This window comes from Microplitis mediator, chromosome 2, assembly GCF_029852145.1.
Source record: "Microplitis mediator isolate UGA2020A chromosome 2, iyMicMedi2.1, whole genome shotgun sequence".
NCBI lineage: Eukaryota > Metazoa > Arthropoda > Insecta > Hymenoptera > Braconidae > Microplitis > Microplitis mediator.
This window is the reverse complement of record NC_079970.1, coordinates 3,742,267-3,770,188: the sequence shown is the minus strand read 5'-3', so window position 1 is coordinate 3,770,188 and position 27,922 is coordinate 3,742,267. Positions and strand designations below refer to the sequence as shown.

Sequence of the window (27,922 nt, the reverse complement as noted above, 5' to 3'; positions counted from 1 at the left end):
AGCTGAGTCAAAATGTAAATTTGAACTTGATATAAATCAAAATAAATATACTAAATTTATTATTTACTTTTAGATATAATAAATTTTATTTTACACACTAACCAAAGTAGTTTACTAATAAGAATTAAAAACGTCAAAAAAAATATGTAGATATTTTTGAAAATTATATTATAAAATATAAAATAGTAATCAAAAGACGGCAGCCGATACATATGTTTATATGTGACTAAATTACATGTTATCCTTGACTTGAAATTGAAAACTGTATTTGCATACAGATGAGACTGATCTTCTCGTGATCAATCCGTTCGTCTTTATATTTATTTATATAAATATATAAAGTCTTTAGACAAAACGAAGTTGAAAGTTGATCAAAAATAAAAAATTAATAATTAATTAATTAATAATAATAATAAATTACATTTTTAAAATGACATTTATTTAAATTATTTATTAATAATTATCAAATTTCAATTAAACTATCAAAGTACATATTTAAATTAAAGTCCCACTGACCTCTACCCTCTAACATGTCTATAAATCTTCTGTTATCAACTTTAAATACTGTAACTAGTGTACTGTATTATATATATGTCAGTGTAGGTTGATTATCCAAGATGTCAACTATTATCTACTTCTCTACATCCTTATATTTCTTATATATTTACCACGTATAAGCGCTAGATATATATGTATAAATAATAGCCGTAGAAATGTGGGGGATATAATACTTGTAAAGATACACATACACTTATATACTTATAAAGATTACGTATATATATGAAGAAATTTCGAGATGTATAAAAGAACAAGTAGAGGGGAAAATAATGACTAATAATCAGCCTCGCTCGTTTGAATTTAATCCCCGCTTAAACTTCAGCTGAGGTATCATTTTAGTTTCTCGGTGTATTGAAACTGTTGCATTAAATCATTTCCATCCTTCGAGAAGTTAAGTCACTGGTAAGCTGATTTCATTATTTTTATTTTTATTATTTAATAGTTCTTGTGAAATTGTTAATAATTTTTTTGTTGGTTTCTCTGTACAAAATTTATATTTTTTTTTTCAAGTGCATAATCTGTTTAAAAAAAAATATTTGAATTGACATTGAAAATATTTTATTTGAGACGCAGTATTAGATGTTGAAAGTATATATTTTTATTTGTACAAAACTGTAATGATCCTGAAGTTAGCAGCCAATTAAAATTTTTTTGATTTTTTTTTCAATACTTAAATTTGAAGAAAAAAAAACTAAAAATATACACATGTAGGAAATTTAAAAAAGTACAGATGCAAATTTTTCAAATATTTTTTTTTTATAATTTATTGCTTAAAAAAAAGTCAAAAAATTATTAGACATCGCCTAACTTCAGTATCATAAAAAGTAAATAATATGACCCCAATGTGTGTATCGAAGTGACATATATTCGGAATTTATATATCTATATTTTAAAATACAAGGGGAGATTATTCGATAGTTAAAAAAAAAAAAACTTAGTCTTCAACAAATCACTCTTGAGTTCAGTCACATTTGTCAGCGGATCTAAATAAATTAAATATCAATAACTAATTATATTAATTAATACTCAAAAATTTTATTTTTAATTTTTAAATTCAAAACTACTAATTAAAACATCAATTATTTGTTTTATTAACTATCAAATCCAGCAAAAATAAAATAAAATTTTTTTTGTTAATTAAATTTATAAATAGAAAATGAAGGTGTTGCTAGCGGTAATTGCCGCACTCACAGTCAGCCTTGGAGCTGCACTCGATCCTCATGAACACAACAAGGTTGTCTGTTATTGGAATTCTACTTCATTTGAACGTCCAGGTAAATAGATTATTCCATTGCTTTGTAGTCAATTTGATACATCAAACATCTAATACAATCAATACTTACATCTTACTACTCAGTAAATTTAATAGATAATTAATAAAAAAAATTGAATTAATGCAGGACCAGGAAAATTCCAAATTGAAGATTTAAAACCGGCATTGCCCTTCTGTACGCATCTTATCTACGGATTCGCGGGTGTAGACGCTAATAGTTTTGAAGCGGTTCCTTTGCGCCCGAATCTAGATACCGGCGCGGGATATGCATTCTACCGAATTGTCACACAACTAAGACAAACTTATCCTCATCTGAAAGTGTACCTCAGTATCGGTGGGAACGCCGACCCCGACTATGAAACACACAAATATTTAACTTTGGTAACTTTGAAAACTAATTAACTCCCTAATATTTTACTTACCTCGAGTACACGACCAAAATAAAATAAATGAATTTACAGACCGAAACCCCAGAAACACGCAACAGATTCATAAATTCCGTGATGCGGCTTGTAAACGAGTACGACTTTGACGGAATTGATCTGGCCTGGGAGTTCCCCGAGACCAAAGTAAAAAAACACCGCAGCACACTCGGCAATGTTTGGCATAACATTAAAAAAGCATTCGGCGGCGGTAAATTCAAGGACGAGAAAGAAGAGGAGCACCGGAATGGATTTACAAATCTAGTGCGTGATCTCAAGGTTCAATTAAGATCAAGAAATAAGGCCTTGACACTCACCGTGTTGCCTCACGTCAATGCCACCAGTAAGTTCCCGCGACAAACAACTCTATAAATTTATTATTCAATAATATATAATACCGCCAATTTCAATTTAATTATTTCTTTCGTAGTTTATTACGACGCGAGACTTCTCGCTCCCAACATCGAGGCCGTTCATTTGATGGCCTTCGATCAAGTAACACCTGAAAGAAATCCCAAAGAAGCTGATTATCCAGCGCCGATTTACGAAAGTTACAACCGCGTTCCCCAAGACAACATTGATGCTGCTGTCAGGTAAATTATTTCCTACTGAAGTTAGCAGACAATTAACAATTTTCGGATTTTTTTTTCAAAAATTTAATTTAAAAAAAAAAAAAAACTAAAAATATGCACATGTATAAAATTAAAAAAACTTTAGGTGCAATTTTCTGAAGTATTTTTTTTTTTAATTTATCGTTTTTAAAAAAATCCAAAAATTATTGGACGTCAGCTAATTTCAATATTATAAAAAAATCGGGAGATTACGAATTTTATTTGAATCCGAATTCACTCCGTCACTTGAAGCTCCGGAGTTTTAAAAAAATAATTCTGCACACGGAGTAAATAAGGAATTTGTTTTTTCAACGGAGTGATTTCAGAGTGATCTGGATTTTAATAAAATTCACTACGAATTTACTCCGCGTTAACTTTGCTAATTTTTTACAGAGTAAATCTATTCACTATTAATTATAAATTTAATTTTAATTAATCAATGCAGCTGTAAATAGTTACAACAATAATAACAATTGTATTTATTGTAATAGATACTGGCTGGAACATGGAACTCCCGGTGGTAAGATAGTCATAGGAATACCAGCATTTGCACGAACATGGAAATTGACATCAGAAAGCCAAATCTCTGGAGTACCGCCAATCGTAGCTGATGGACCGGGTGCCGAGGGACCACACACAGCGACTCCAGGTATTTTGGCCTACGGAGAAGTGTGCACACGTCTGACAGAAAGCCATGTCGGTAGATTAAGACGCGTCGGTGATCCATCAAAAAAATACGGCAGCTACGCGTATCAATCTTACAATCCTGAGACGGGGGTTGACGGAGTATGGGTCGGGTACGAAGACCGCGACACTGCGGGAAACAAAGCTAGTTATTCCAAAGCCAAGGGTCTCGGTGGTGTAGCCATTTGGGATCTTTCCACAGATGATTTCCGAGGCATTTGCGCTGGCGATAAATTCCCTATCGTTCATGCTGCTAAAGATAAACTGTAAACTATAATTATTATTATTTTTATTACCTCATTATCATTTAATACAACTGTTTCTTTGTTAAATAATAAAAGTTTCATATATTAAATATGTAATTTTAATATGTTGATTAAATAAATATTTTAACAATTTGCTAATTGCAAATAATTTATTTCATTATTTATATATATTTACACATTTTCGTGCGGTCTACATTCACGTTAACAAAAAATCGTGTGTATTAATAGTCATTAATTAATACGAAAACAAATTAGTGATTAATAATAATAACAAATATAATTATTATCAATAATTGGTTATTAAATTTTTTTTTCTTACTCGTGGTAATTTTCATTGCAAACAAACTAGATTTATGATAAATATATTAAATACTAGAATGTAAGATGGCACTCGGTGGTGGCTCAGTACACTCATATATATATATATATATATATATATATATATATATTATATATAATTAATCAAAATTATAACAACACTCAACAAATTGTCGTCTCATATGGTGATACTTTAAATACTTTTTTAAAATTTGTTACACATTTAGAACAAGTGCGTGTGCACGCTTGTATACATTTTGCATTCAAATATTATTTTGTTAAAAATAAGTTATTAGTAATTATTATAATTATTTTTTATGGTATTAATCACCCTGATTAAAAACTCCGATTTAATCCAATTGGAAAATTTCTATTGGGAAATTTCCGATTTACTTTTAACCGGAAAGTTCTGAATTAATCCGATTGAAAGTTAATCAGAAATCGGAAAAAAAAATTATTTCCCGATAGGATCTGATTAAAAAATTTCAAATCCGAATGAAATTAAATCGAATACTTGGAACACTCCCGAGTAATTCTCATTGAATGTTTTTTTCTGATTGAATCGGATAGAAATCCGATTGAGTTTAAATCAGATTCAATTGGATTTAATTAGAGTTTTTAATTAGAGGATACACTTTATTAATACTTAGAAAATACTGGGCGTGGTATTTGGAATAGCTTACAGTTCAGATATTTTAATTTATGTAATAATTGATACACTTTCAAGGAAGGGCACTCGTAAACATATGTATATATTTATTAATAATATATATAACATTTACATATAAGTATCTTAATTATCTGGTCAACGAGATAAAATATCGCACATTTATACCTATACTTCTAACAGAATTTAGTATGCTTTGTTTTGTTAATATATATAATACATATATATAAATAAAGATACTTAACTATTTTATTTTAGACGCATCATTTGTCTTGTACATGCTGGACTTGGAGCATCTGCCGTTGGATACTTCGTACCTGTTAGTACGAACGGAGGTTTAATCATAAGCCGTAACTCTGTTGTATGACAGTACTTTAGATGGACGCGGATAAAATCTTGTCACTATGAAACAAATTTTTTATTTCCGCTACATAATTTTAGTGTTCGCTATTTATTTTCAATGTAATGTCCCCGAATGTTTTTGAACTTTCAAAACTATTCATAGAAAATTTTAGGAAATTAAAAAAATTGAAAGATTCCGGAAAACTTTAAAACTCTAAAAAATTCCAGAATCTTTAAAATTTCAAAATTTATTGGGACGTTTTAAAAAATTCCAAATTTTTCGTAAATACTTTAGATAATTACAAAATCAACTAAAACACTTTAGAATTTCAAAAAACGTTTAAGAAAATTTCGATATTTTTTCAAATGTTTCTACACAGAAAAAATGAATTTCTTGGCGCAAGAAAAATTTTTCATTACGAAATGGAAACAAAAATTTTCTTAGGGTTGAAATAAATTTCTTGACACAAGAAATTTTTTTCTCGCCCTAAAAAAATTTTTCGCGCCAAAAAATTCTTTTTTTCTGTGTAAAAATTGTAAAAAAAAAATTAGAGCTACCGTATGATGGGTAAAAATCCTAGTAACATAAAAAAAATAAAATTTCCGTGTGATATTCTGAAAGTAATTAATACTCAGTGTAATATCTTTCACTAAAAAATTTATTTCAATACATAATCTGATGTGCATACATTTAGAGTACTGCGTTATGACGGATTTACACCCTATGGTTTGTTTCTCGTTGGTATTAATAACGTAATCATGTACCATGCGCTACACTGTCCATAAAAGTCCAACATGTACAACATACATGTCACCAAAACCGATGCATAAAAACGAAACTAGTTTAATATAACTTTGTAATAATTTATTAATAAATAACTCGCAATTACGATCTTTCTCTCATGGCCACAATGGGTTACTCGGAGTGAAAAAATTATAAAAATAAAATAGAACGACAGGACAATGGGTCTGTATAATTTTAAATGCATTATAAATAATTTGTTACGGGCAATCGATAATTACTACTCGCAACGGAGAGTAATAATTAATAAGTTATAGATAATTAGTTTTAAATGACAAATCTAGTTTCCAGGTAATCTTATTTTATGTATACTCATTAATATATATTATTAATATATAATATAAATATTGTAATTTTAATGATGAAAATTTACGATTAAAGAAATGCTCGATAAAAATTTACTTTTTTAAATATTTAAATAAATAATTATGTTTTCATGACTTTCAGGCAAGTATATGAAAGGACGGCTTTTATTTTAGGCTGGTTTTATATAATAGGTATGTTGTAAAATACACAATAAACATCTTCAAGTACCACAAAAATCTCTATAATTATTTTTTTAGTTTTCTTAAATTCGTCTGAAATTCTTATGGTGTAAGAGGTTTAAAAATAAATAAAAAGTCCTTACAGTAGGACCTCGTTATAAGACTAGCTCGGGGCTGTAGGGGAAAAAATTAGTAGAATAGACATACCTCCACTATTGTGCTTACCAGCGTTTGCGCCGAAACCTCGCTATAAGACTGTCGCCGTTTTCCGTTTTATTTCTGTATTCGGTTCAACTCTACTCTCTTATACAGTGTATCTATTTTATATGTATATAATCATAAACAAACAGAACTTTGTCATTTTTTTCTGTTAATTAATTATGTGATACCACGAAACTTTAAGTATTTTTTATGAAAATAAATTACTTAATCTTCAATTTATATGTATGTATATTTTATCTCGATTTTAGTCGTGATTGTCGTTAGTCTTATAGCGAGGTTTCGGCGCAAAACTTTTATTGAGTTGTTGGTGGGGAAACGTTACGAGCGAGTTTCAAAAAATTGAGGGGATGAGTTTTATAACGCGGTCTTATAACGAGGTCCTACTGTATTATTAAATATACTTTTAATTTAAAAAGGCTTAAAAAATAAAACTAAACGTCTTACAGGAAAAAGATCGAAATGCGTTACACGAATTACATTTAATTGAGACACCAGCTAGAGTTGAGGAAGAGCGTGTTGGCGGGAAGCCCAACAGGATTATTACTTTGCTATCAAATCTATTAACGTCTTATTTTTAAAATTATAATTTTATCTTGTATTAATAATAATATTTAGTATTTTTAGGTAAGCCGTCTTTGTTAAAATAATAATAATAATAATAATAACACACTACATGATAGAACAACGTTTAACATTGTACCTACAATCTTGGTCCACATTATTAATGCTAAGTACCTTGAGAAGTCTCTCGGTATCTTTGAAGTGTGTGTGCTTACTTGTCAGCGTAACCTTCTTTCGTTTCCGTGTTTTCATCCTCTTGGACTTTTTACTTCTAGACAAAGTAAGCTCGAGAATTTCTTCAAGACGAAGACGAATTGGCCAGGCGTCTTCGCTGCCCGAGTGGTCATCGAATGGTAGCCCGCCGGTGTAATAGGCCGTCTCCCCGGGATTAGACCGCTCGTCAATTGAAAATTCAGTCAACTCTGCTGGTACATTTTTGTGAGCTGATGAATCGTGAATGCGTACAGGTCGTGCCAGTGATGATCGCTTCCTTGCGGGTGTTGTCACACACTGTATCTGACTACACATTTTACTATTACGTGCGCTGTCATATAAATCTGATGAATAGTATGACTGACAATTGTTTTTGTAATTCGTAACAAAATTTGGGTTTATTTCTGCCGGTGACATTCCGCGTAGGGTATTACTGTTGTTATCATTTATATTGACATTAATGTTATCAGTTATTGTGTTACTAGCGTGCCGACAATGCTCGGTGCATTGCAAACAATCATAATACATCTCAGAGGTGTTTGTATGGGACATGACTAAATTATCTCGCACAAATGTTGACTGATATCTTACGCGTTCGCTCATTGATTTGTAGTAGTTCAAATTTGATCTATTGTACTGACGTCGCTGTCACACTTCCTGGAGAAATTTAAGAGGGCAGAGAACTTCGCGAAATCTTACATCGCCTTCTTCAGTAACGTGTCCGGATGATCTTGTGTCCGCTGCGCAGCGTACCATTGCGACACCGTCGACTGGTTCGCTTACTTGGATGACAATCTATACAATTTATCAATTAAAAATAAATAATTAACAATTAGCTGACAGTAAACGGTAAGAATATAATTAATAATAATTACTTGATCGCGTAAGAGTGTTATTTGATCAGATAATTGAAGATTACGAGTAACTTGATGTGTTTTTTGACCAGATTCTATTTTCATGACATACGCGCTTGGAAAATAACCAGCTCTGCCTCCTAAACATTTACCTTTCCACCAATCTTTCTCCGATTTATCGATAACTGTTATTTTATAACCGGCTCTGAAATGAATATTTAGAGACCGTAATTATAAAAAATTTATATTAATTGTTAATTATTTTAAATACACTGTAAAAAACCGCGGAGTGAACGCAGATTAAATGCGGAGCGGAAGACTATTTATTTAATTCTCTTGAAGTAAAATTCACTCCGAAAGGGATCGCGAGTTTATTTTAATATTTAAACTCCGAATCGGAATTAGTGTGAAATTACTCCGAAATTACTCATCTGAAAAAAAAATCCCTATTTACTTCGTATGCGGAGTGATTTTTTCTAAACCTCCAGAACCCCGCGTGAATTTGAATTTAAATAAAATCCGCAGTCTCTCCGAATTTTTTACAGCGTAAATAAATAAATGAATAAAAAATAAAGCTGAGGTCTCACTTGAGATCAAGTTCATCTCGATGACGTGCGTCAAAATTGTACAATACGACGTAAAGATTGTTTGTGGGCAGCACTCGTTTGCCGGGCAAATTCAAGTGGTTCTGATTGTTAGCGTGCGGCGACGGGCAGGGTGAAGTGCTGGCAGATGAATAAGATTTGTCGTTGTCGTCCGGCAATTCCATACTCGACATCCTGATGGCCCCACGTCCTTGTCGTTGAACCGGCTGTCCGTGACCTGAACTGCAAGGAGCTTAAACGACAGTATTTATTTATTTACTCGTTTATTTATTTTACAAATACCAACTGTCTATCTATTTCTGCAATGAACTCGTGAATGAGGATGATATTTAAAATGAAACTTACACAGACGATTTATACTGCCGCTATCGGAGTGTCTCGGTGGCGTCGAGTCCTTCTGGCCCTGGTAGTAGTCCCTGGGCCGGTGCCTCACGTGAGCCGTCCCCTCGGGTGAATCCAAACTGAGACTCTTCATCCTCAGGTTCAATCGCTCACGTCGACGTTGTGGACTATGCGGAGCTTCGTGTTTCATGATATCTATTATGAGTCAGCCCTTCTTCCGTTTGGTGCTCGATGCTCGATGTCGTCTAACGTGCTTAATTGATCATACCGATCCCGGAGACTCTAATTACTCTAATTTCTTTTTTTTTTTTTTTTATCAAGTCCAACTGAATTTAAACCGAAACTTTCTCGCAATAAATCATCAAAAATTCAATAATGATAACAAATAAAATTTATACTTTTTGTCCAAGTCTCCGGTCAATGGCATGATCATTAACTACTTTTTTTCTATTCTCGCTATTTATTTAAAACCAGCAATAAATAGTCTGGTTGACTATAAAAAAAAATCTATTCAGGCAACTACTGTCAAATACCTAGCTGGCACGTCCGACATCAGCCTCGAACACACTTGCATATTTTTACATACATGTATAATTTAAATATTATTATTAATCACAAATTAATTATAATTAATTTTAATATTCCAATAATAACACAGAGATTATAGACAAGATTGAGTATTGATAATTTAGTATGGAATACCAGATACACAGATCACAGTAATTAAAAGTATAAAAAGTACTTCGAAGCATAGAACGTGCCACATGGTATATATTTAAAACAAATAATAAAACAATACAGTTAATATTAATAATAATAATTGAGTTAATAAAATTACGTTCAGTCGGACACGACTCGATATTTAAATACGCACTGATATTTATTTACGCTATTTACAAATTTACTTGATACAATTTCATTGATTGATTGATTTAATCATGTATTGTTGGATTGAGCAGTAGGTATATATATTGGTAGATATATATGTAGATGTGTACGGTGAGGCTAGTCTAATCACGATACTCGATTAGGCAGTGTCTAATATCACATGGCACGAAAGGTCACAGTGCGGCGAATGAACATCGAAGATCGATTTAGCTAGTTGGTTTATTAAATCTATTATCTTGTGTATGATAATAATGATACGGATTAACGAGACCTGGAGGATCGATATTGACGTGCGTATAACAATAAGTGATATTACATGTCAGTCTGGATATGTTGTGGAAAACAGTAGTATAGAGGAAACTCTCCGATAATGTAAAACTTATTTTCCTATCGAATCTACTGATAACCCACCATTTTAATTAATGACAATTAGGGATTAAAAATAATGAGGCTTGTAAGTAATGACTAGGGACAAGATTTCTGCCTCAATTTCGAAATAAACGGTTCATATGTTTGATATTACGCCGAAAATATTGGTCCTATAAAAAAAGTTTTGAAACAAAAGTTATAGGAAATTTAATTTTACAAAAAAAATGTCTCTTATGATTTTTTTGTGCAACCAATATTTTTACCGTAATAACAAAATTAAGATTCATAATGAATGATTTAAATTTTTGATAATTATGGAAATCTTAATTTTGAAATTACGGCTTTGTTATTGGTCCTATGAAAAAATTGTAAGAGACATTTTTTCTGTAAAATTAAATTTTAAACAACTTTTATTTGAAAAATTTTTTTATACGACCAATATTTCCGCCGTAATATCAAAAATTTGACAGCATTAATTATTAATTGTTTTTTTTAAATCAAAGTAAAAATCCTGGCTCTGGTAATGACGTCGGCTTTGTTAATTTTTTCCTTTTCTTCCTCGATAACGATTTAGTCTACACGGAGAAAATTTTTTAATAAAATTTAGAGTAAACCTGGGCCGAAAATAAATATGGAAAGAATGAAAACTGGTTCCATTTGTTTTATTTTTTATTTCAAAATTACTCGAAATTTGGGTTTTTACCCCATTATTGAACACTATCTAGAAACGGAAGAGTAATTATTCATCCATGCCCAGTTTTATTCACAATTAATGAGTAAAATTTATTAGAAAATTCTCCCTGTGTAATATACATAAAACCGTATGTACGAATTTAAAATGACTAGCGAAGCTATTCGCGCGTAACATACTCGAGTGCTGATAGATGATAGAGGGAATAGGTCGAGTGGATGGTATCGGTATTTTGGAGAGCGACCGGTGATCCGGTAAATGGGAAAGTTTTAAAAATCTCGACAATTTAATATAATTATAATTATAATTAAAATGGTCTTTGTGTTCGGGTGACACGTAACGGTAGAGAAAAAGGAAAATAATATAGATGCTGATTAATTAGAACGATCGTTATCTGGTGTTGCCTATTGAGAATATAAGTTTAGTTAAGTTGTGTATCATCGAATTTTTTTACTGCTTTGCTGCCTCTTCAGCGGTGACCTCGGCAATGGGGAGGAGACGGCGGACGACGAGGGTTCTGATGCCATCAATACCAGGGGCTGGCCCGATGGTCGTGTTCCTGAAGAAGACCCAGCTAAGTCTTGGTTTCGTTTATCTCACATACATAATACATTTAGATTTTTTTTTTTTATTAACTTTAGCTAGTTTTTTTTTTTTTTTTTGTGGGTGGATTAATTTTTGTACCCGTGTCATTATTTAGCAGCTGACATGGGATTTAAGCAGCAGATCTGTTTTTAAAAGCAGCAAAGTATTTTTAGTGTCACCGTCTTTTATTGGCGTTGCGCTTACGACGTAAAGTCGAAGAGGACACTGAGGATGAGGAGTTTGTGACGGGCTCTTGTGCCATAAGAATCAGCGGCTGGCCAAATGGTCGTGTGCCCGAAGTCGATCCACCGCTTCCGCGTCCTGGCCAATCCCAATTTTAACAAATATTTTTTTGCTTCGTCTCTCGATTATAATTATCACTCAATTTATTATAAATTCAAATATAAGCTACCAGCAAATTCATTTAATAGCTCAAATATTTAATAATTTATATTCAATGACTAATAAAATTATAAACCACTATCACTATATTCATAAATAATTTAATTATGATGAATAATAGCAGGTGACTTATGACAGAAAATGATTGATGGATTTAAATTTATATGATTGACTTATTAAGGTCAATTAATAATATTGTATTTGAATATTTAATAGACAATTTGATAAATCGATAACCAGAATATTTTCAAATTTTCTAATGGTTTCGAATTAAATTAACCATTGATATATTTTAAAATAAAAATAAATGCGTGGAAATTAAAACTAAGCGTTAAAAATAAATAAAAATGTTTGTTTAAATACTCAAAGCAGTGAATAATATTGCAGGTAACTTTCAAAACGTCAAGCAGATAAATGAACCACCCGAAATAATAAAATACTCCCACACAATCGTATCATAAATGTTAGTCGGATCAATTGTTATCCAAGCGAATTTAACACTTTATGATCTTCAAAGCTGGATCTATTTTCCACAAAGGAATCAAAACAATAAAAAAAAAAAAATATTTCGTTTGAATGCGATGGGGTGAAACAATGAGGGTAAAATTGCCGGTGAGTATATTAATGATAAATATATATAATAAACTGCTGATAAACTTTATTCGGTGATTATCGTGAGAGTGGTTGTTGTAGCGGGAGTTTCTCGGCATTTAAACTCTGATGGGCAGAGAAAGGTCTGAATGAGGTGAAATTTTAGCTAATGCCGACATTAGATACTAATGACAGGGTGGAAAGTAACATCAGTTAACTCAGCGTATATACGTCTAATTTACCCGTTTGATTTATTTGTAGTCCACCTTCTCATTCTTATCGCGATTCTGAGTAAATAAATTTTATTCAGCATTGCAATTTATTTTATTTAATTAATTAATTGATTAAATTATTTTGTATATGTAATAATTAACTAGAGAAGCTTGAGAGTAAAGCCCAGCGAGTCGTGTCCTTTGATCGTAGAGAGAGAGAGAGATAGAGAAATCAAGAGATAGAAGAAGAAGAAAGAGAAAGAGAGAGAAAGAGAGCCTGTAAAATAAAATTAATAATGTAAATTTAATTGGGTGATTGTGTGTCTTACCAGAGGTGGACGAGGAAGGGTGGGATGAAATAATCCTCGATGTAGGAGCCGCTCCAGAGGAAAGATGATCTCCAGTAGGAGGCGTAGGTGGTGAGTTTGTTGAATTGCCACGGATCTCACCCGCCTGCTTGAGCACCTGGTACGTAGCGTCAATGCCTAATAAAAGCACCAGGTTAACAAGAAAGAAAGCTGTGAAAAATGTAAATCTAATGTCAAGTAGGAGCGCAGATTGATGGCGATGGCTTTTACACTCTCTCGATAGAGCTGGTTACTGATTTTTTTTTCTTTCTATCTTTTTTTTATAGCAGTAAAACTGTTGATGACTCGTCGCATCGCCCACTAGATCTCAACTCTCAGATCGATCTACTTCCCTTCACTTCTTCCCATCCCTTGTCCCGTTTGCTTGGCTCTATCTGTTCTGACTGGGCTCAACGTAATATTACGGCTCTGAGGAGATGATTAATGGCTTGTGCTTTCTAATAATGGGAAAAGGCTCAAACTCTTATACCGCTGCGTGCAGACGTGTCTTTTCCCACAGCACAAAGGGGATCGCTACTAATATTAGTTCCCTCGGAACGAACTTTTGCAGAGGAATGATTTAAAAAAAATAAATTGACTTTGTTTTTAGATAACTGGCTATCGACAGCCGAGGATCTATGGAAAATTTCTGATGATTTTTTTTAAGCATCGTTAGTGTTTATCATCAAGCGTCAACAAGCCTACGCAAATTGATGTGGGATTAAAGTGCCATCGATGACAGAATGTTAAATGGATTTAAGTAATTAACTTTTTTAAAATAATTCTTTTGCTTGCCAGAATATCTTCTCTTGTTTTCGATTCAAAGTTTCAGTTTTTTTTTACTACTAAATATTAGATGAGAAAAAAGTTTCAAATAGTATTTCCGACTTGAAAAGTCTTGATGTGAACTTTATTATGTTATTATTGTGTGTTTTTATTGAATTTGATATCTACTTGAGGATATCGCTGCAAAAATGGATACGGTTTTTACAACTTTTAATGTTGTTTTATTTTTTCATACACTTCAAGAAACTTGTACAGTCTCCAGGCTGTATATGCTCTTATTTTTATCATCGAATAAACTTTCAGAAATTTTTGTTTCCAGCAAAAGAATCATCTTAATTTTATTCCCATAAAAAGAAAAGCTAAATTTATTTTACTCAATACTCAAAACAAGATTCATACTTTTTTTAGAGGTCAAGAGTCACAAAATCGCTGTGATTAGTAAACTTGCATTAAAAAAAAACATTAAAACGCTGAGAGACTATTGGATTGACTTATCTACTCTAGAAATCGTTCATTCGTAATATATAAATATATATACATGTACATGAGGAAGTCTGGATTAAAATAAAACACTATTTTGAAGAAAAAAAAAATTGTTTTTGTTCAAAAACGCTTATTTGTGATACTTGAGGAAGTATAGAAGAAATTGACTCTCGTGGAATGGCTAATCAAAAATTTCTAGTATAAAAATATTGATTTTGAATAATTGTTATTTGAGTTATTTCTCCGAATTAAGGAGAATCGAATGAAAACGAGACTGGGGTGAAATTATTATTAGAAAAAATAAAATCAATTGGAGTGATTGCGAAGCGGATGATTGTTTATTTATTTAATCTCCTTGGAGTAAAATTCACTCCGAAAGGGAGTTTATTTTAACATTGAAACTCCGGTTCGGAGTAAAATTCACTCTAAAGGGAGTTTATTTAAATATTAAAGCCCCGTAACAAAAATAATGCAGATTTAAATAAAATCCAGATCACTTCGAAATCACAAATTTTTGTTTGAAACTCCGCATTTCAAGTGGCGGAGTGAATTCGGGTTTAAATGAAATCCGTAATCACTCCGAATTCACTCCCAATTTTTTACAGTGTAAATATTCATAAGATCTACATCTATCAAAATTCGCGAGTATGCCCAAAAAGGTGAGGAATCGGCCTCCGGTCGGCGGAGGTGGACTTAGGTCCCGTTACATTAATTAATTATCTATCAAAATTATTTGATTTTATTATTAATGTACTGGCTAAGTGATTTAGTTTTCGATACCGACTACAAATGTTGCGAAGTACAAAATTTGGAATAAAGATTTTATTTAAAAATTTTTTTTTGGCTCATTTTACCCTGGAGTCTCATGATCACTAAATTCCCTCAGATGTAAGAAAATGATTCTAATAACGGAGTATCCGTAAAAAAAACTTTTTTTTTTACTCAAAAATTGGGAGTGACTTATTAACCTGGCCAACTTGCCCCATCCTCCCCTAAACATTTTTGAATAAAATAAATTTTTTTTTCCAAAATGGTGTCTTATTTTGCACTAGATTTCCCTTAATTTATGTCTATATACATATATATCAAACTAGAGGAGAAACACGCATTAAATATAATTTATCTAGTGTACAAATATATCGAATATGCTTAAAATATAACATTATTGAATATTATTATTTACTTATATACTTAGGGAACTTAAATCCTTTGATCTCTATGATACTTTGGAGAATATAAAAGTATAACAACAAATAAAAATAGTATGTTTCTCCCCATAGAGGGTCACGCAAGGATAACGTGGGATCGAACTTCGGCTACATTTTACTAAATTTTATTTATGATAAAATAACACAGTCTTATATAAGTATAAGTATATGGTTTTAATTCAAATAGGAGTAAGAGGATTTGTATTAATAATAATGATAATGAATAAATAAACTCACTGTGCTCGGTCGAGGCAGTTTCGTCGACAGGTGGTGCGGAAGTTCTCTGTCGTCTTAGCAGCGGAATACCACCGCTACGTTTTGGCGCAAGGCTTGGACAATTCGCTGGTTGAACTAGATTTATACAATCCGCATGAGCATTTACTTTGCACCCACGACACCTGAGTCCCTGACGACTGTGCCCTCTCAGCACCTGTCCGCAGGCATCACATGGAGTTATTTTCCGGTATGTGTACTCGCGCCATTGGTGACCTCCTTCCGACTCCAAGTTTTTCCTGAGAAACAAAGTAACGGGAGTAAAAAATAAAGCTGGAGAAAAAGTACCGAGTTGGAGAAAAAATTGTTTAAGCCTCAGTAAAACCACCAGCTAACTAAAAAAATTTTAAACTTTCAAGTGGAGCTTCCCGTCCAAACTTCTTGATGGTACTTATGGAATAATTAGTTGAAAGATTTATTTTTTGTCATTATTATCATTATCATTTTTATTTGTTTTTTTTTTTACCTGGACATGGCAACGACTGTCGAGACTGCATGATACATCGCCCCCTTTCCCGGCCTTTGCGTTTTTTTAGGAAGCAACAGACATTTTAAATTACATTAATTGGATATCTAAAGCTATTATATGTTTTAATTAATTACTAGGGACAAGATTTTTGCCTTATTTTTGAAATTAATAGTTCCAATTTTTTATATTACGGCGAAAATATTGGTCTTATTAAAAAAGTTTTCCAATAAAAGTTGTAGGAAATTTAATTTTATAAAAAAAATATCTCTTATGATTTTCGTATATGATCAATATTTTCACCGTAATTCAACAATTAAGATTCATAATGAATGATTCAAAATTTGGTTAACTATGAAAATTGTAATTTTGAAATTACGGCTTTCTTATTAGTCCTAAGAAAAAATTATAAAAGACATTTTTTTTATAAAATTAAATTTCCTACAACTTTTGTTTGAAAACTTTTTTAATAAGACCAATATTTTCACCGTAATATAAAAAATTTCACACCATTAATTATTAATTGTTATTTTTAAATTGACACAAAAATCCCGGTCCTGTTAATTACTAATTTATATATTAATATATAAGGGAGATCCTGGCAAAATGGAGTAGTCTCAGAAAATTAAAAAATTTTTTTTAAACATTTCTATCAAAATTTTACAAGTAGAAATTTTTAAAAAATTCAAACCCCAGCACCAATTATTCAAAAGTAATAAATCGCAATTGAATGATTCAATTTAAAAAAAAAAATATGAAAATGTTCGGACTGGTCATTTTGTTTGGATTTCTCTAAAATATATATTTAGTGTAATATTAATTACAATTATGATTATTTTGGCAACAGAGATGTTTGATGTAAGAATGGGGTAATGTTGAATGTCAAAGGATATAACTTACTTGTCGGATGTTGGTGGAGTAGTGGGTGAACTTGTCTTGAGGCTTTTGAAGGCTTTGAGCCATTTGTGCTTGGTACTTCCGGTGGATCCATTGGACATCTTCCGGTTGCTCATGCCGTCTGGTGGCCCTACGTCACCTGCTCCAAATAACTCTTTCTACAAATAATAAATTAATGTTATTATTATTATTGTTGTTGTTGTTGTTGTTGTTATTATTATTGTCATTATTTTACTACGATAATTAAAAGTTTGTATAATGAGATGATAAATCGGCTTAATAATCCAGTAATTATAATGAATCGTTGAAGCGTCGTTAAAATAACGAATGCTATAATATTTAGCATTATCGATCGATCAATTAAGCTCGCGCGACACCGAAAAGTAATACGTCAATTTATAGAATGACAATTTTATCCTAAAATATCAACACTAACAATCGATAAATATTTTTACCCAAGTGTCTGGGACAATAAAAATTTTGTATACCGCAGTAATCTTTATCTCTATTTTTATTTTTCCATCAATTCGAAACTTGAAGAGGAAAATCCCTAAATCCATATCCACATTCTCATCTAAAAATAATCTTATCAATTGTCAAAGTTTTTTTTTCCTTTTTTTCTGTAAATAAATTTTTTTTTGGGGTGTGCAAATAGTCCGAGATTACGAATTACTCGTATTGATTTTTAAAATTTGCATTTACAAATAATTCAAATTATTTGTAAGCTTTCAAATCATTTATGTATTTTTCGACTGAATGAAAAATTCTTAATTATTCAGTATTCAATTTGTATATTTATTAATTATAAGAAATTTAATTCTGAGAGCTTTACAATCAAATAAGATATTGTAAAAAAAATGGATTCTAATTTATTACACGCTAGTTAAAAGCTTAATCCTACACTCAGTGCAGCTAGATCGTGCGATATTTTTACCCCTTTCCGTGGTGGAATAGCATGGAGTGTAATGGCAGGAGGGGGTAAAAATATCCCACGATCTGGCTGCACTGACTACACTGTAAAAAATCGGGAGTTAATACAGATTTCATTTCAAATTGAATTCATTTCGTCACTCGGAGTTCTGGAGTTTAAAAAAAATCACTCATACTCGAACTGGGAGTTTTTTTTAGCAAAGTGATTTCGGATTGATGTGGATTTTATTTCAATTCACATCCACTCGATCCAGGGGTTTAATGTTAAAATAAACTCCCCTCGGACTCAATTTCATCCACTCCACATTTACTCCGGATTCGATACGCGTTCACTCCGCGAATTTTTCCGCAGTGTAAAAAAATTCAAATAATTATTTTTATTTGATTCGAGTGGTTTTCATTTTTGATTATGAAATAATTTAAACTTCAAAATTAATTGACTTTTCTAACCGTATGATTAGAATTTTGAATCGAATAATTTTTTATTTCGAACACTACTCATCCTTAATACTTATAAATTCCAGACAATATATAATTATTGTTGAATTAGATGATTGTTTCTTCTTGATCGTTGTGTCTATTAAAGTTGTGAATTCGTGGAGAGTAGTATGGAATGAGAAAGTACAACAATATAACAGTAGCTACGTAGCCAGCAGCCAACAGAATTGGGTACATGGGCACGGAGTTAATTGGATCGGATGTCGGATAATGTGAAATCGAGTAGACTATCGAGTAGAATATAGATGGATGATATAATACCAGCCAATATCTGTACAGATACAAACGTGTTGTATGGATTGTAGTCACGACCATCATAATCATCTTCGTCATCAACTTTAATTACTACATCAAAGCTTAGCCACTGTACTCCTACTAGTACTGCGACTTAAATGACACGCTGTTATTATAATAATAGCATTGTTAAAGACGCTAAAGGATGTTAAAGTTGTCACGAAACAGTAACGCCTTGATTGTTGAGTGAAAATTTTAATCACAAACTCATGCTCAGGCTTAAATTACTGCAATACACTAAGATTTAATGATAGTAATGAATATAAATGGCCGCGAGCATAAATTAAATTTAAATCGAGATCTAATATTCACGCGATCTCAAGTGAATTTTGATTGTTACTCAACATTCCATGGGTGTTTTATTATTCATTACTTTGTAAGAATATGGGGGAGGCTGGGGCACACAATCCGAGTATCCCCTGAAAAATTTGAAAAAACCCTAATTTTTTTTATAGCGAAATTATGGCGGCTTTGTTCGAAATAGATCAAAGAAACTTGTACTCGACGCTCAAAAGCCATAGGAAATAATTAGCGGCTTAGAGGAGCCATTTTGCCCCGATCTCCTCTACATTAATTATAATCATGTCTCAAGAGTCTTAGAGTCTTGTGTCAGAATATAGAGACCAATCCCATCAGAATACTATTGAGATTAAGTTGATTTAAGCATCAATTTTGTTGGATGTTGGCTGAGGTTTGATTTTATCTAAGCATAATAAACTAAAAATCGTTTCGATAATTTCGATTTTTTATTTCAATAATTTTGATGTGGGCGTGGAGCTAATGGAAGTATTTTATTTCATTTTAAAAATATCTCGTCACTTTAAATAATGAAAAAAATAAATTTTAGTGGAAATAAATGTTTTTAGACGATTTTAAATTTCCACAGAAGAGGGCCGGGAAAAATGGGGCGAAATAAAAAATGCATCGAAATATACGAAATCAGTTATTGTTTATTTGAAATCAAAGAAAACAAGAAAAATTTTTGTCATATTTTTTTCCTTTTTCCAGTAAAATAGGATTTCTCTAAAAAAAATGATAGTTTTCATAAAATTTTTGAAGATGACGTCAGTCATATTTGAATTTATGTAAGAAATATGATAACTAGCACGATTTGAAAGTCAAAGATTTATAAGATACGATTTTTTTTAAAAAACTTTTGAAAGTAAAAATTCTGTAATAATAAATATATGTACGTCAAATTTCTTAGAAATAATTGCATAAATACTGAAATATGATTTGAAAAAAATTTGAGAAAAAAAAAATTACCAAAATTTTTGAATTTCCGATTTTGTCTTTTTTCATTGTTATTATTATTTAAAAAATTTTAAACTTGAATTTGTAATTTATTATACACTAATAAAAAACCGAGGTAGGTCTAGGCGGTGTAGGTGTTAAAATTTTCGGTGTTAAATTTCAATACCGAAATCAGTGTTAATTTAACACCGCCGCCAATAGATAATATTCATTAAATTTTTATATTTTTTTATCTGTAATACATTTTCTTTTTCTAAATTCTATACGTGAAATTTTTTTTTACACCGATTTAACACCGGCAAATTACACTGCACGGGTGTTCTTTCATTTTAACACCACGTGGTGTTAAATTGTCAATTTTTAAAATCGCTCTTTTTGAAGTGTAATTTTTCTTTATTTGAAATATTAATTTTTTTTGTAAAAATATATTTATATATATATAATTATCAATGTATATTTACATAATACGAAAAGTATTGATTTACTTTGATAGAGTTAACTCGAATCAGAGGTCAAAAACAAATCTATTCATAAGCCAAGAAAGTAGAGCAATGGAATTTAAATAAATGTAAAGGACGTTATTGTCCTTAGTTTAATTAATTTTTAATTATCAAGTTTATGTCGTGTATTTCGTTGGAAAGTTAAAATAGAGTGCCTTTGAGTTTATATGAATTCATTAAAATCTATCCGGTTTACAGAAACATCAGTGGTATCATTTATAACGTAAGGTATGATCGTACAATTTTACGTCATACATTCAATGTACTTTATGTGCAAGAGTTTACTGGCAGCTAGAAAGCATAATAACGTGTATAGAATGTTGTAAAGTCCAACATAAAATTCAAGTGCGATACAAATTTATTTTATATTAAAGAAAATACGTTTACTCAAAGTCATCCAAGTTTATTAAACATTTATGGACAACTATTGAGTAACTACCAAACAATTTCTTTCAAACTTCATATTAACTGCCGCTTATATTTTAATATTTTATTCTCATCAATAAATAAATTCTAATGGCAACGTTTCGATGAATAGAAACAAATTATTCGTAATATAAATTTCTCAAATCTAATAATAAATATTCTGATTAAACAACTGAATTCGACTGAATTAAAAATTCTAATTCTGTTATATTCTGTTAAATTCGGTAAGACAGAATTTAAAAGAATTCAAGGATTATTTTCGAATTAAACAGAATAAAACCGATTCAAAATTTTTGAATTGGTTTCAATTTGATTTAATTCGGAGTCAGAACCAGAAATTTGAGAATTATTTTCGAATTAAAAAGAATAAAACCGATTTTAAATTTTTGAATTGGTTTCAATTCGGTTTGATTCGGAGTCAGAACCAGAAATTTGAGAATTATTTTCGAATCAAAAAGAATAAAATCAATTTAAAATTTGTGAATTGGTTTCAATTCGGTTTAATTCGGAGTCAGAACCAGAAATTTGAGAATTATTTTCGAATTAAACCGAATAGAATTATTTAAATTCGTTTCAATTTTGATAAATTCTGGTTTTCCTGCCGAATTAACAGAATTTATCTGAATTATAAAGAATCAAAAATTCAATTCTCTTTAATTCGATCGAATTCAGTTGTTTAATCAGGGTAAGCATACATTTTTTTTAAATTATTGCTTTTAGAAAATTTGTAATTCCAAAAATTTGCTTTTAGAAATTTTTTATGACAAATTTAGTGAATAAAAAAAAAATTATAAATAAATAAATATTATTTTTTTTATTCTAAGAGCTTATAAAAAAATTCCTTAATGAATTATCGATTAAACGCAATATATAAAGCTTAGGCAAAGTAAAGTTAAACAACATAAATATGTATACGAATCTATATATTTACATAGCGTACATATGCATGGATAAAATTGATTTTTCTTTTTAAGTTTTAATAGTAACAATAATAATAATAATAATAATATTTGTAATAACAATAATGCGTCAAGTGAATAAATCAACGAACAGCCAGGCGTGCATGCTTTAACCGAAGCGCAGCTGTCTCTTGCGATTAAAATATATCGCATATGTTTGAATAACACTTTTCAAGTGCACAAGTGATAGTGTTTGCGTGGATACCAAGCCAGCATAAAAAATTATATCTTTCCTTACTACCTTCTACTGCACATTTTACATTTTTATTTACTTTATTAAATTCCATATTTATTTTAATTTTTATTTCGTCATACATTGACATGACAGGTGAAAATTTTCTTTGATTTTTCACACGCGCTATCGTCGGCTTTCAAGATGAAAAAAGGATAATCATTTTGTAATACGAGATACCGTTAGGTGTCGGATGGTGGTACAGGTGAAAGACAAGAGATAAAAAAAAAAAAAGTGAGATTGAAATAGATGTAAAGTGATTTTGAAAAAGTCGGATGAAATAAAATAAAATAAAACTCGCATGCTTCGACTAGTCCACTCGAGTCTCAATGGGGTTATGATGTTTGTTTATTTTCTAACACAGAACCCAGTAAAAAAATAGCAAACAATAAATATAAGCACAGCACTAGATCAATTTGCGGCGGATTATTTTTAGTAATTACTGTTTCTACTAACGATTCGTGTTCGCAGCGTTGTCCAGCCCATTTTAAATAGTTTTTTGTCGCTTTAACGATAACTTAAGTATCGATGGATCCTCCCCTGACCTAGCTTGATACTATGACCGGGATAGATTTTCAGGCAGTTCTGTGAGCTTGCTTGGGAATGACCTACTTGTCAGGGCGCATGTCGCGAGCGATTGCGCGCGATATTTATTTACCATTTATACATACATTCTTCTCTTATGTCTTCGTCTACTTTTCGCCTAAATTTTTCTTATTTCATTTATTTATCTTATTTTTCACAACAAAATATAACATTTTTAATATTTATTTTTCATAAAAACTTTTAAACATTTGCAGACTCGTTCAGTCACTCAGTCTCTAGAGTAAACACTTGTCTTTATAAGCCCGTTACTTTGATAAATTTTAGTTAAGTCTAGTGTATGACCTAAAATTTCATGATTATTCGATTAGCCCAAAGAGTTTATCAACTGTGAAATATCCCAAAGGGGTAGTTAGTCTTCTACTACAGTTTTTATATTTTAAATAAATTATTGTCATATAAAATTTCAGGTAAATAAGTTCGAAAGTAATGTCACGTGTCTTAAAAACAAAATAAATAAACAAACGAGTCTTTTTTTTTCGTCTTATTCACATTTTCTGACTAAAAAAAAGTCATGTACTCAGTTCAGTGACTTGGTTATACTGAGAAGACTTTAAGATCTCGTTTGGTACTTGTCTTGCACTTGAGTAAACAATAGACAAAGATACATGTATGTGCACACTTGATAACAAGCTAATTTTAATCTTTGTTTATTTTTTTTTTAGCGCAAACAATTTTAATCTTGATTTAATGTCATCTGTTATCTTATTTTTTTTCCTCTATTTATTGAGTTTTCAAAATCAGTTACTCCCTTTAGAATTAACTGTTTTTGTGTAAAATCTCTCTTCCATTGCTTAATACCATCATCAGTACATCAAGAGTTTTTTGTTCGTTTCTATTACGACTTTACTCCTCTTCGCAACCTGTCTTACTGTCTTTCATCTATCACAGGCAGGCTCCGACTCAAACTCGTTAAATTATATTACGTTTCTACGTGAGTAGGAGGGGTATAAAAAATATCTGACTGATTAACCCAAGTAACCTGTCAAAAAATACTCATTAACTCAAGCACATGATACACCCTCTCAATTATTTTTTTTTTTATTTTATTTCATTCTATTCTATTTTACTCCACTATATTTTTTACGGTTAAATTTTTTATATTATTTATCTTCCGTCACAAACTACTTTACTTGGTCACATAACACAATCACTCGAGTTGCCTTGAACTTTGTCTTTTGTATTCGTTTCTTCGGTAAAGATACAAAACCGAAATGCTTTATCGTTTTAATCCCTTGTCGCTCGAGTGCTCCCTGAAAATAATTATTGCTAAAAATGATCCCCGTTGAATTCACCCCAACCTTCTGTTAATTATCCGGCCTCCTTGTTCTTGTTATCAAGATAAAAGCTTCAATTTAGTATTCTGTTAAATATTTAAAAGGGTTGTCCTATAAAGTTACATTTTAATCCATTAAACAAAACATAAATCTTTAAGAAGTCTGGTACTTTTACCCAAATTTTATGACAATCATATTTTCTTGATAAATTAAATGTAATTTAAGTATTCAATTTTGGTGGCGCAAAAAGTTATTACTTGAATTTGTGACTTTTCATAATTCCGCGGTTTTTTTTTATGATAAATGGAAGGTTTTAAGTTACTTGACATTTATTTCTAAATAAATTTGAACTTTTGAAGTTAGGGGAGTACCGAAAATCTTTAATTTCATTCGATAAATATTAAGAAAGTCGTAAAACTTGAGTTTATACGATCCAAGTGTATCCGTATTAAAATCATTAAGTTTATTTCGTTTCAAAGTAATTAGGAGAAATTGGGCGTAGAGTACTTCGAAAACTTTTTAGAAAAATTAATACTTTTTTCTTTAATATCAGTTCCCGGGTCAAAATACCTAGCCTCAATCTAGCCTCATCGAACCCAAGTAAGCCTCAATCCAGCCTCACTGAGTAAAGAAAGTATTTTGAGACTCAAATGATGTTCAAAAAGCTTCAATGAACCTCAAATGATTCTCAAAGATCCTCAAGAAGCCTCGATAAGCCTCAAATGAACCTACTACTCGACTGTGTAATTTAAATTCGATTAGTATTATTTGAGGCTCATTGATGCTTTTTGAACCTCATTTGAGGCTCAAAATGCTTTTTTTACTTAGTAAGGCTGGATTGAGGCTTACTTGGGTTCGATGAGGCTAGATTGAGGCTAGATATTTTGATCCGGGTTTCTACAAATTTTAGGCTTCCGTTTTAAAATTGCCACGGAAAAAAATGAACTATATAAATTGAGAATGACAAGTAATATAATGATAAAGTGGTCAGTAAATACCATCATTCTGAATAGTAATTTTTTCATTTATGATTAAAACGTGAATAACTACAGGATAAGTATATGAAAATTTATTGTCTATGTAAGAAAAATTACTATTTGAACTTTAAAAATCGTAACTGATACTTAGAAAATAGACGACATGTATTATAAAATTTACTATTTGAATGTTAAAATTCCCCATATTGACAACCGCGTTCCGGGTTATAATTTCAAATAGTAATTTTTAAAGTTAATTTTTTTCCATGTGGATTCTCAAAAGTCCGATTGAAATCAATAAAACCTTGTTTTTAATGTTAAATTTTCATAGCGGGAAGTTAAAAATATGATAAGAATTTATCGATCACAAGCTTTCATTTGATACCCAACAAGCAATATTAGTAAAAGAAAAATTTTACCATCAAAATTTAGATCCCCTTAAAGATTCGAAAAGACATTTAACTTCCCCGGAAAGTAAAACCCGGGTGATTTTATGTGTTCTATTACGAACACAGAAAAATGAGAGAAGCAACGAGCAAGCTACACGATCACGTCAACTGAATAAACGTTTGATAATTTAAAAATAATAGTAAAAATAAATATATATTTATAAAAGTAATATAGCGCAGAAGCTAATAATATCGACTAACATTAACAATAGTATTATCCAGTTGAGTTCTTTGTGGGCAATTCAATGTGATTTCTTTCATTCGATACATTATTGTCACTTTCACTAGAGCATTTATATATTTTTTGTAACAGAGTACATATATCTATATATGTATAAATTCTTTCAATAAAATCCACAGAACTTTTTTTTATCCAGGCTTTCATCGACTTCCGTGTTGCTTCATGGTTTAACACTCGACTTTATCCATCTCTATGCCAGCATTCACGTGCCTTCGAGTCGCATAAAGCTCCGGACTTTCTTACAATACCACAGATGCATCTCACGTATATCCCACAACATATACAGACATTCAACCGGCTGTAAACTCATAAACGCTTTACAGGTGAACGACTCTAAAGCAATCCATCGATTTTACACTCACCAGAGGATAATCGGCCCTAATCCCAACAGAAATATAAAAGAAAAGTAATTCCCGCATTAAAAATCCAATCTCAACAATTGCTAGCAATTTTCCATTAATTTTTCACCGACTTACTCCATTACGGCCTCTCAAATCTTAAAGCTCAATTATTTATTTTTCGTCCTCAATGTTATCTCCTTTGAGCGACTTTCGAAAATAAGAACAAATCGCGGCAGTCTGCTGGAGTATTAACGTAAATATTGCAGCACAGAAAGTTGAGTTTTATATGAAGACCAAGACTAACCATAAACTATAATCGAGAGAAGCAAGTTTATCTAGGATTTATATTTTAAATTCACCCTTGCATATTTCTTCATTTACCTTACGCTAATATATATTTTCCTTTAATGTATACCTTATACTCTTTATCTCCGGGGTTTTTATTTTTATTGGATACCATTAAATAATAAATAGACCGGGAGTAATATTGCGTGACATGAATTTTACCGATATAAGTGTGCATGCGTGCGATGAAAATTTAATTTTACTCCATCAGTCGTCGTTATAATAACCGAATACTGTCAAGAAATATTCTATATCAACACGTTATCGTATACACGCCCTATAAAAAGACCTCCTCAAGCCCCCACAACCTACGACCCAACAACTCAACAACCAACCACTTTTTTTTATTTTATGACATTTAACTTTATTGTATTTTACCCAACATATTTATTTACCACGATAGTAAATTTATCGAAAAACAAAAAAAGTTTTGTTCACGTCATAAGTCACTATCAGAGGGCAACGACGACATGTTTCTGGGCAAAACTGATGCTTCTACTGCACTTACGACCTCATGACAACGATAGTAGTATTAACGGTGCCATTACTGCTTACGTGAATAATATTTTCCAAGCTTTTGCACCACTCTACAACTATACGGTAACAAGAGTTCACTGTAGACTGGAGAGTATAGTGATGTTGTGAGTTACCTTTTATAAAACAACTCGGATCCAACTTCTTATAATTAAATTTACTGAAAGCCACTTATTACTAACGTTATTTGCTTTCGCACATACATTTGTTACTATTTTCTTCGCGCCCATATTTACTGAATATGAATAACAATCATAACTTTGACACATATATATAATATGCATAACAATAATATATAAATCGCGTATTATAATAATATAGTCTTGGCAGTTGTAGGTTGTCTTAGTTATGATTGTCGTTCTTGTGTTCATTTATTCGATTGAAAACTTTATCAAGTAACTAAGAATAAATGAAACAATGTTACACTGTAAAAAAAATGGGGTAAGTCCAGGCGGTGTAGGTGTTGAAATTTTCGGTCTTAAATTTAAACGCCGAAAGCAGTGTTAAAATAACACCGCCGACAGTGTAAATATTCTTTACCGGTGCTAAAAAAATTCCCGGTGATAAAATATTTTTCGGTGTTAAAAATATTTTACTTACTCGATCACTACTGTTGTACAGTGTTTTTATTAATTAATT

At 31.1% G+C, this 27,922-nt stretch overlaps 3 protein-coding genes across 10 annotated transcripts in view; 1 reads left to right on the top strand and 2 right to left on the bottom strand.

The window, feature by feature from the left end:
- Window positions 1–802: 802 nt before the first annotated feature.
- LOC130663860 (chitinase-like protein Idgf4) lies at window positions 803–3,946 on the top strand. The gene is made up of 6 exons (XM_057463381.1): window positions 803–960; window positions 1,712–1,832; window positions 1,959–2,212; window positions 2,293–2,596; window positions 2,684–2,846; window positions 3,356–3,946. The coding sequence occupies exons 2-6, from the start codon at window positions 1,715–1,717 to the stop codon at window positions 3,816–3,818; spliced, it is 1,302 nt and encodes a 433-aa protein (XP_057319364.1). The 5' UTR covers window positions 803–960; window positions 1,712–1,714; the 3' UTR covers window positions 3,819–3,946.
- On the bottom strand, window positions 3,489–8,027 carry LOC130663861 (uncharacterized). Its single transcript, XM_057463383.1, has one exon. It carries the CDS (start codon window positions 8,025–8,027, stop codon window positions 7,320–7,322), a length of 708 nt encoding a protein of 235 aa, XP_057319366.1. The 3' UTR covers window positions 3,489–7,319.
- Window positions 8,028–8,072: 45 nt separating this feature from the next.
- The window catches only part of LOC130663857 (uncharacterized), a 38,006-nt gene continuing 18,156 nt past the window's right edge, over window positions 8,073–27,922 (bottom strand). For 5 of the 8 annotated variants that reach the window (XM_057463372.1, XM_057463371.1, XM_057463375.1 and 2 more), the window contains exons 7-14: window positions 17,427–17,581; window positions 16,527–16,580; window positions 16,025–16,299; window positions 13,293–13,448; window positions 9,229–9,420; window positions 8,866–9,115; window positions 8,300–8,483; window positions 8,073–8,219 (exon numbers count right to left, since the gene is read on the bottom strand). In XM_057463372.1, the coding sequence (XP_057319355.1) occupies window positions 8,073–8,219; window positions 8,300–8,483; window positions 8,866–9,115; window positions 9,229–9,420; window positions 13,293–13,448; window positions 16,025–16,299; window positions 16,527–16,580; window positions 17,427–17,581 (1,413 nt within the window). The remainder of the gene's footprint in view (window positions 8,220–8,299; window positions 8,484–8,865; window positions 9,116–9,228; window positions 9,421–13,292; window positions 13,449–16,024; window positions 16,300–16,526; window positions 16,581–17,426; window positions 17,582–27,922) is intronic. The other 3 variants (XM_057463376.1, XM_057463378.1, XM_057463377.1) reach the window with 3 other exon arrangements.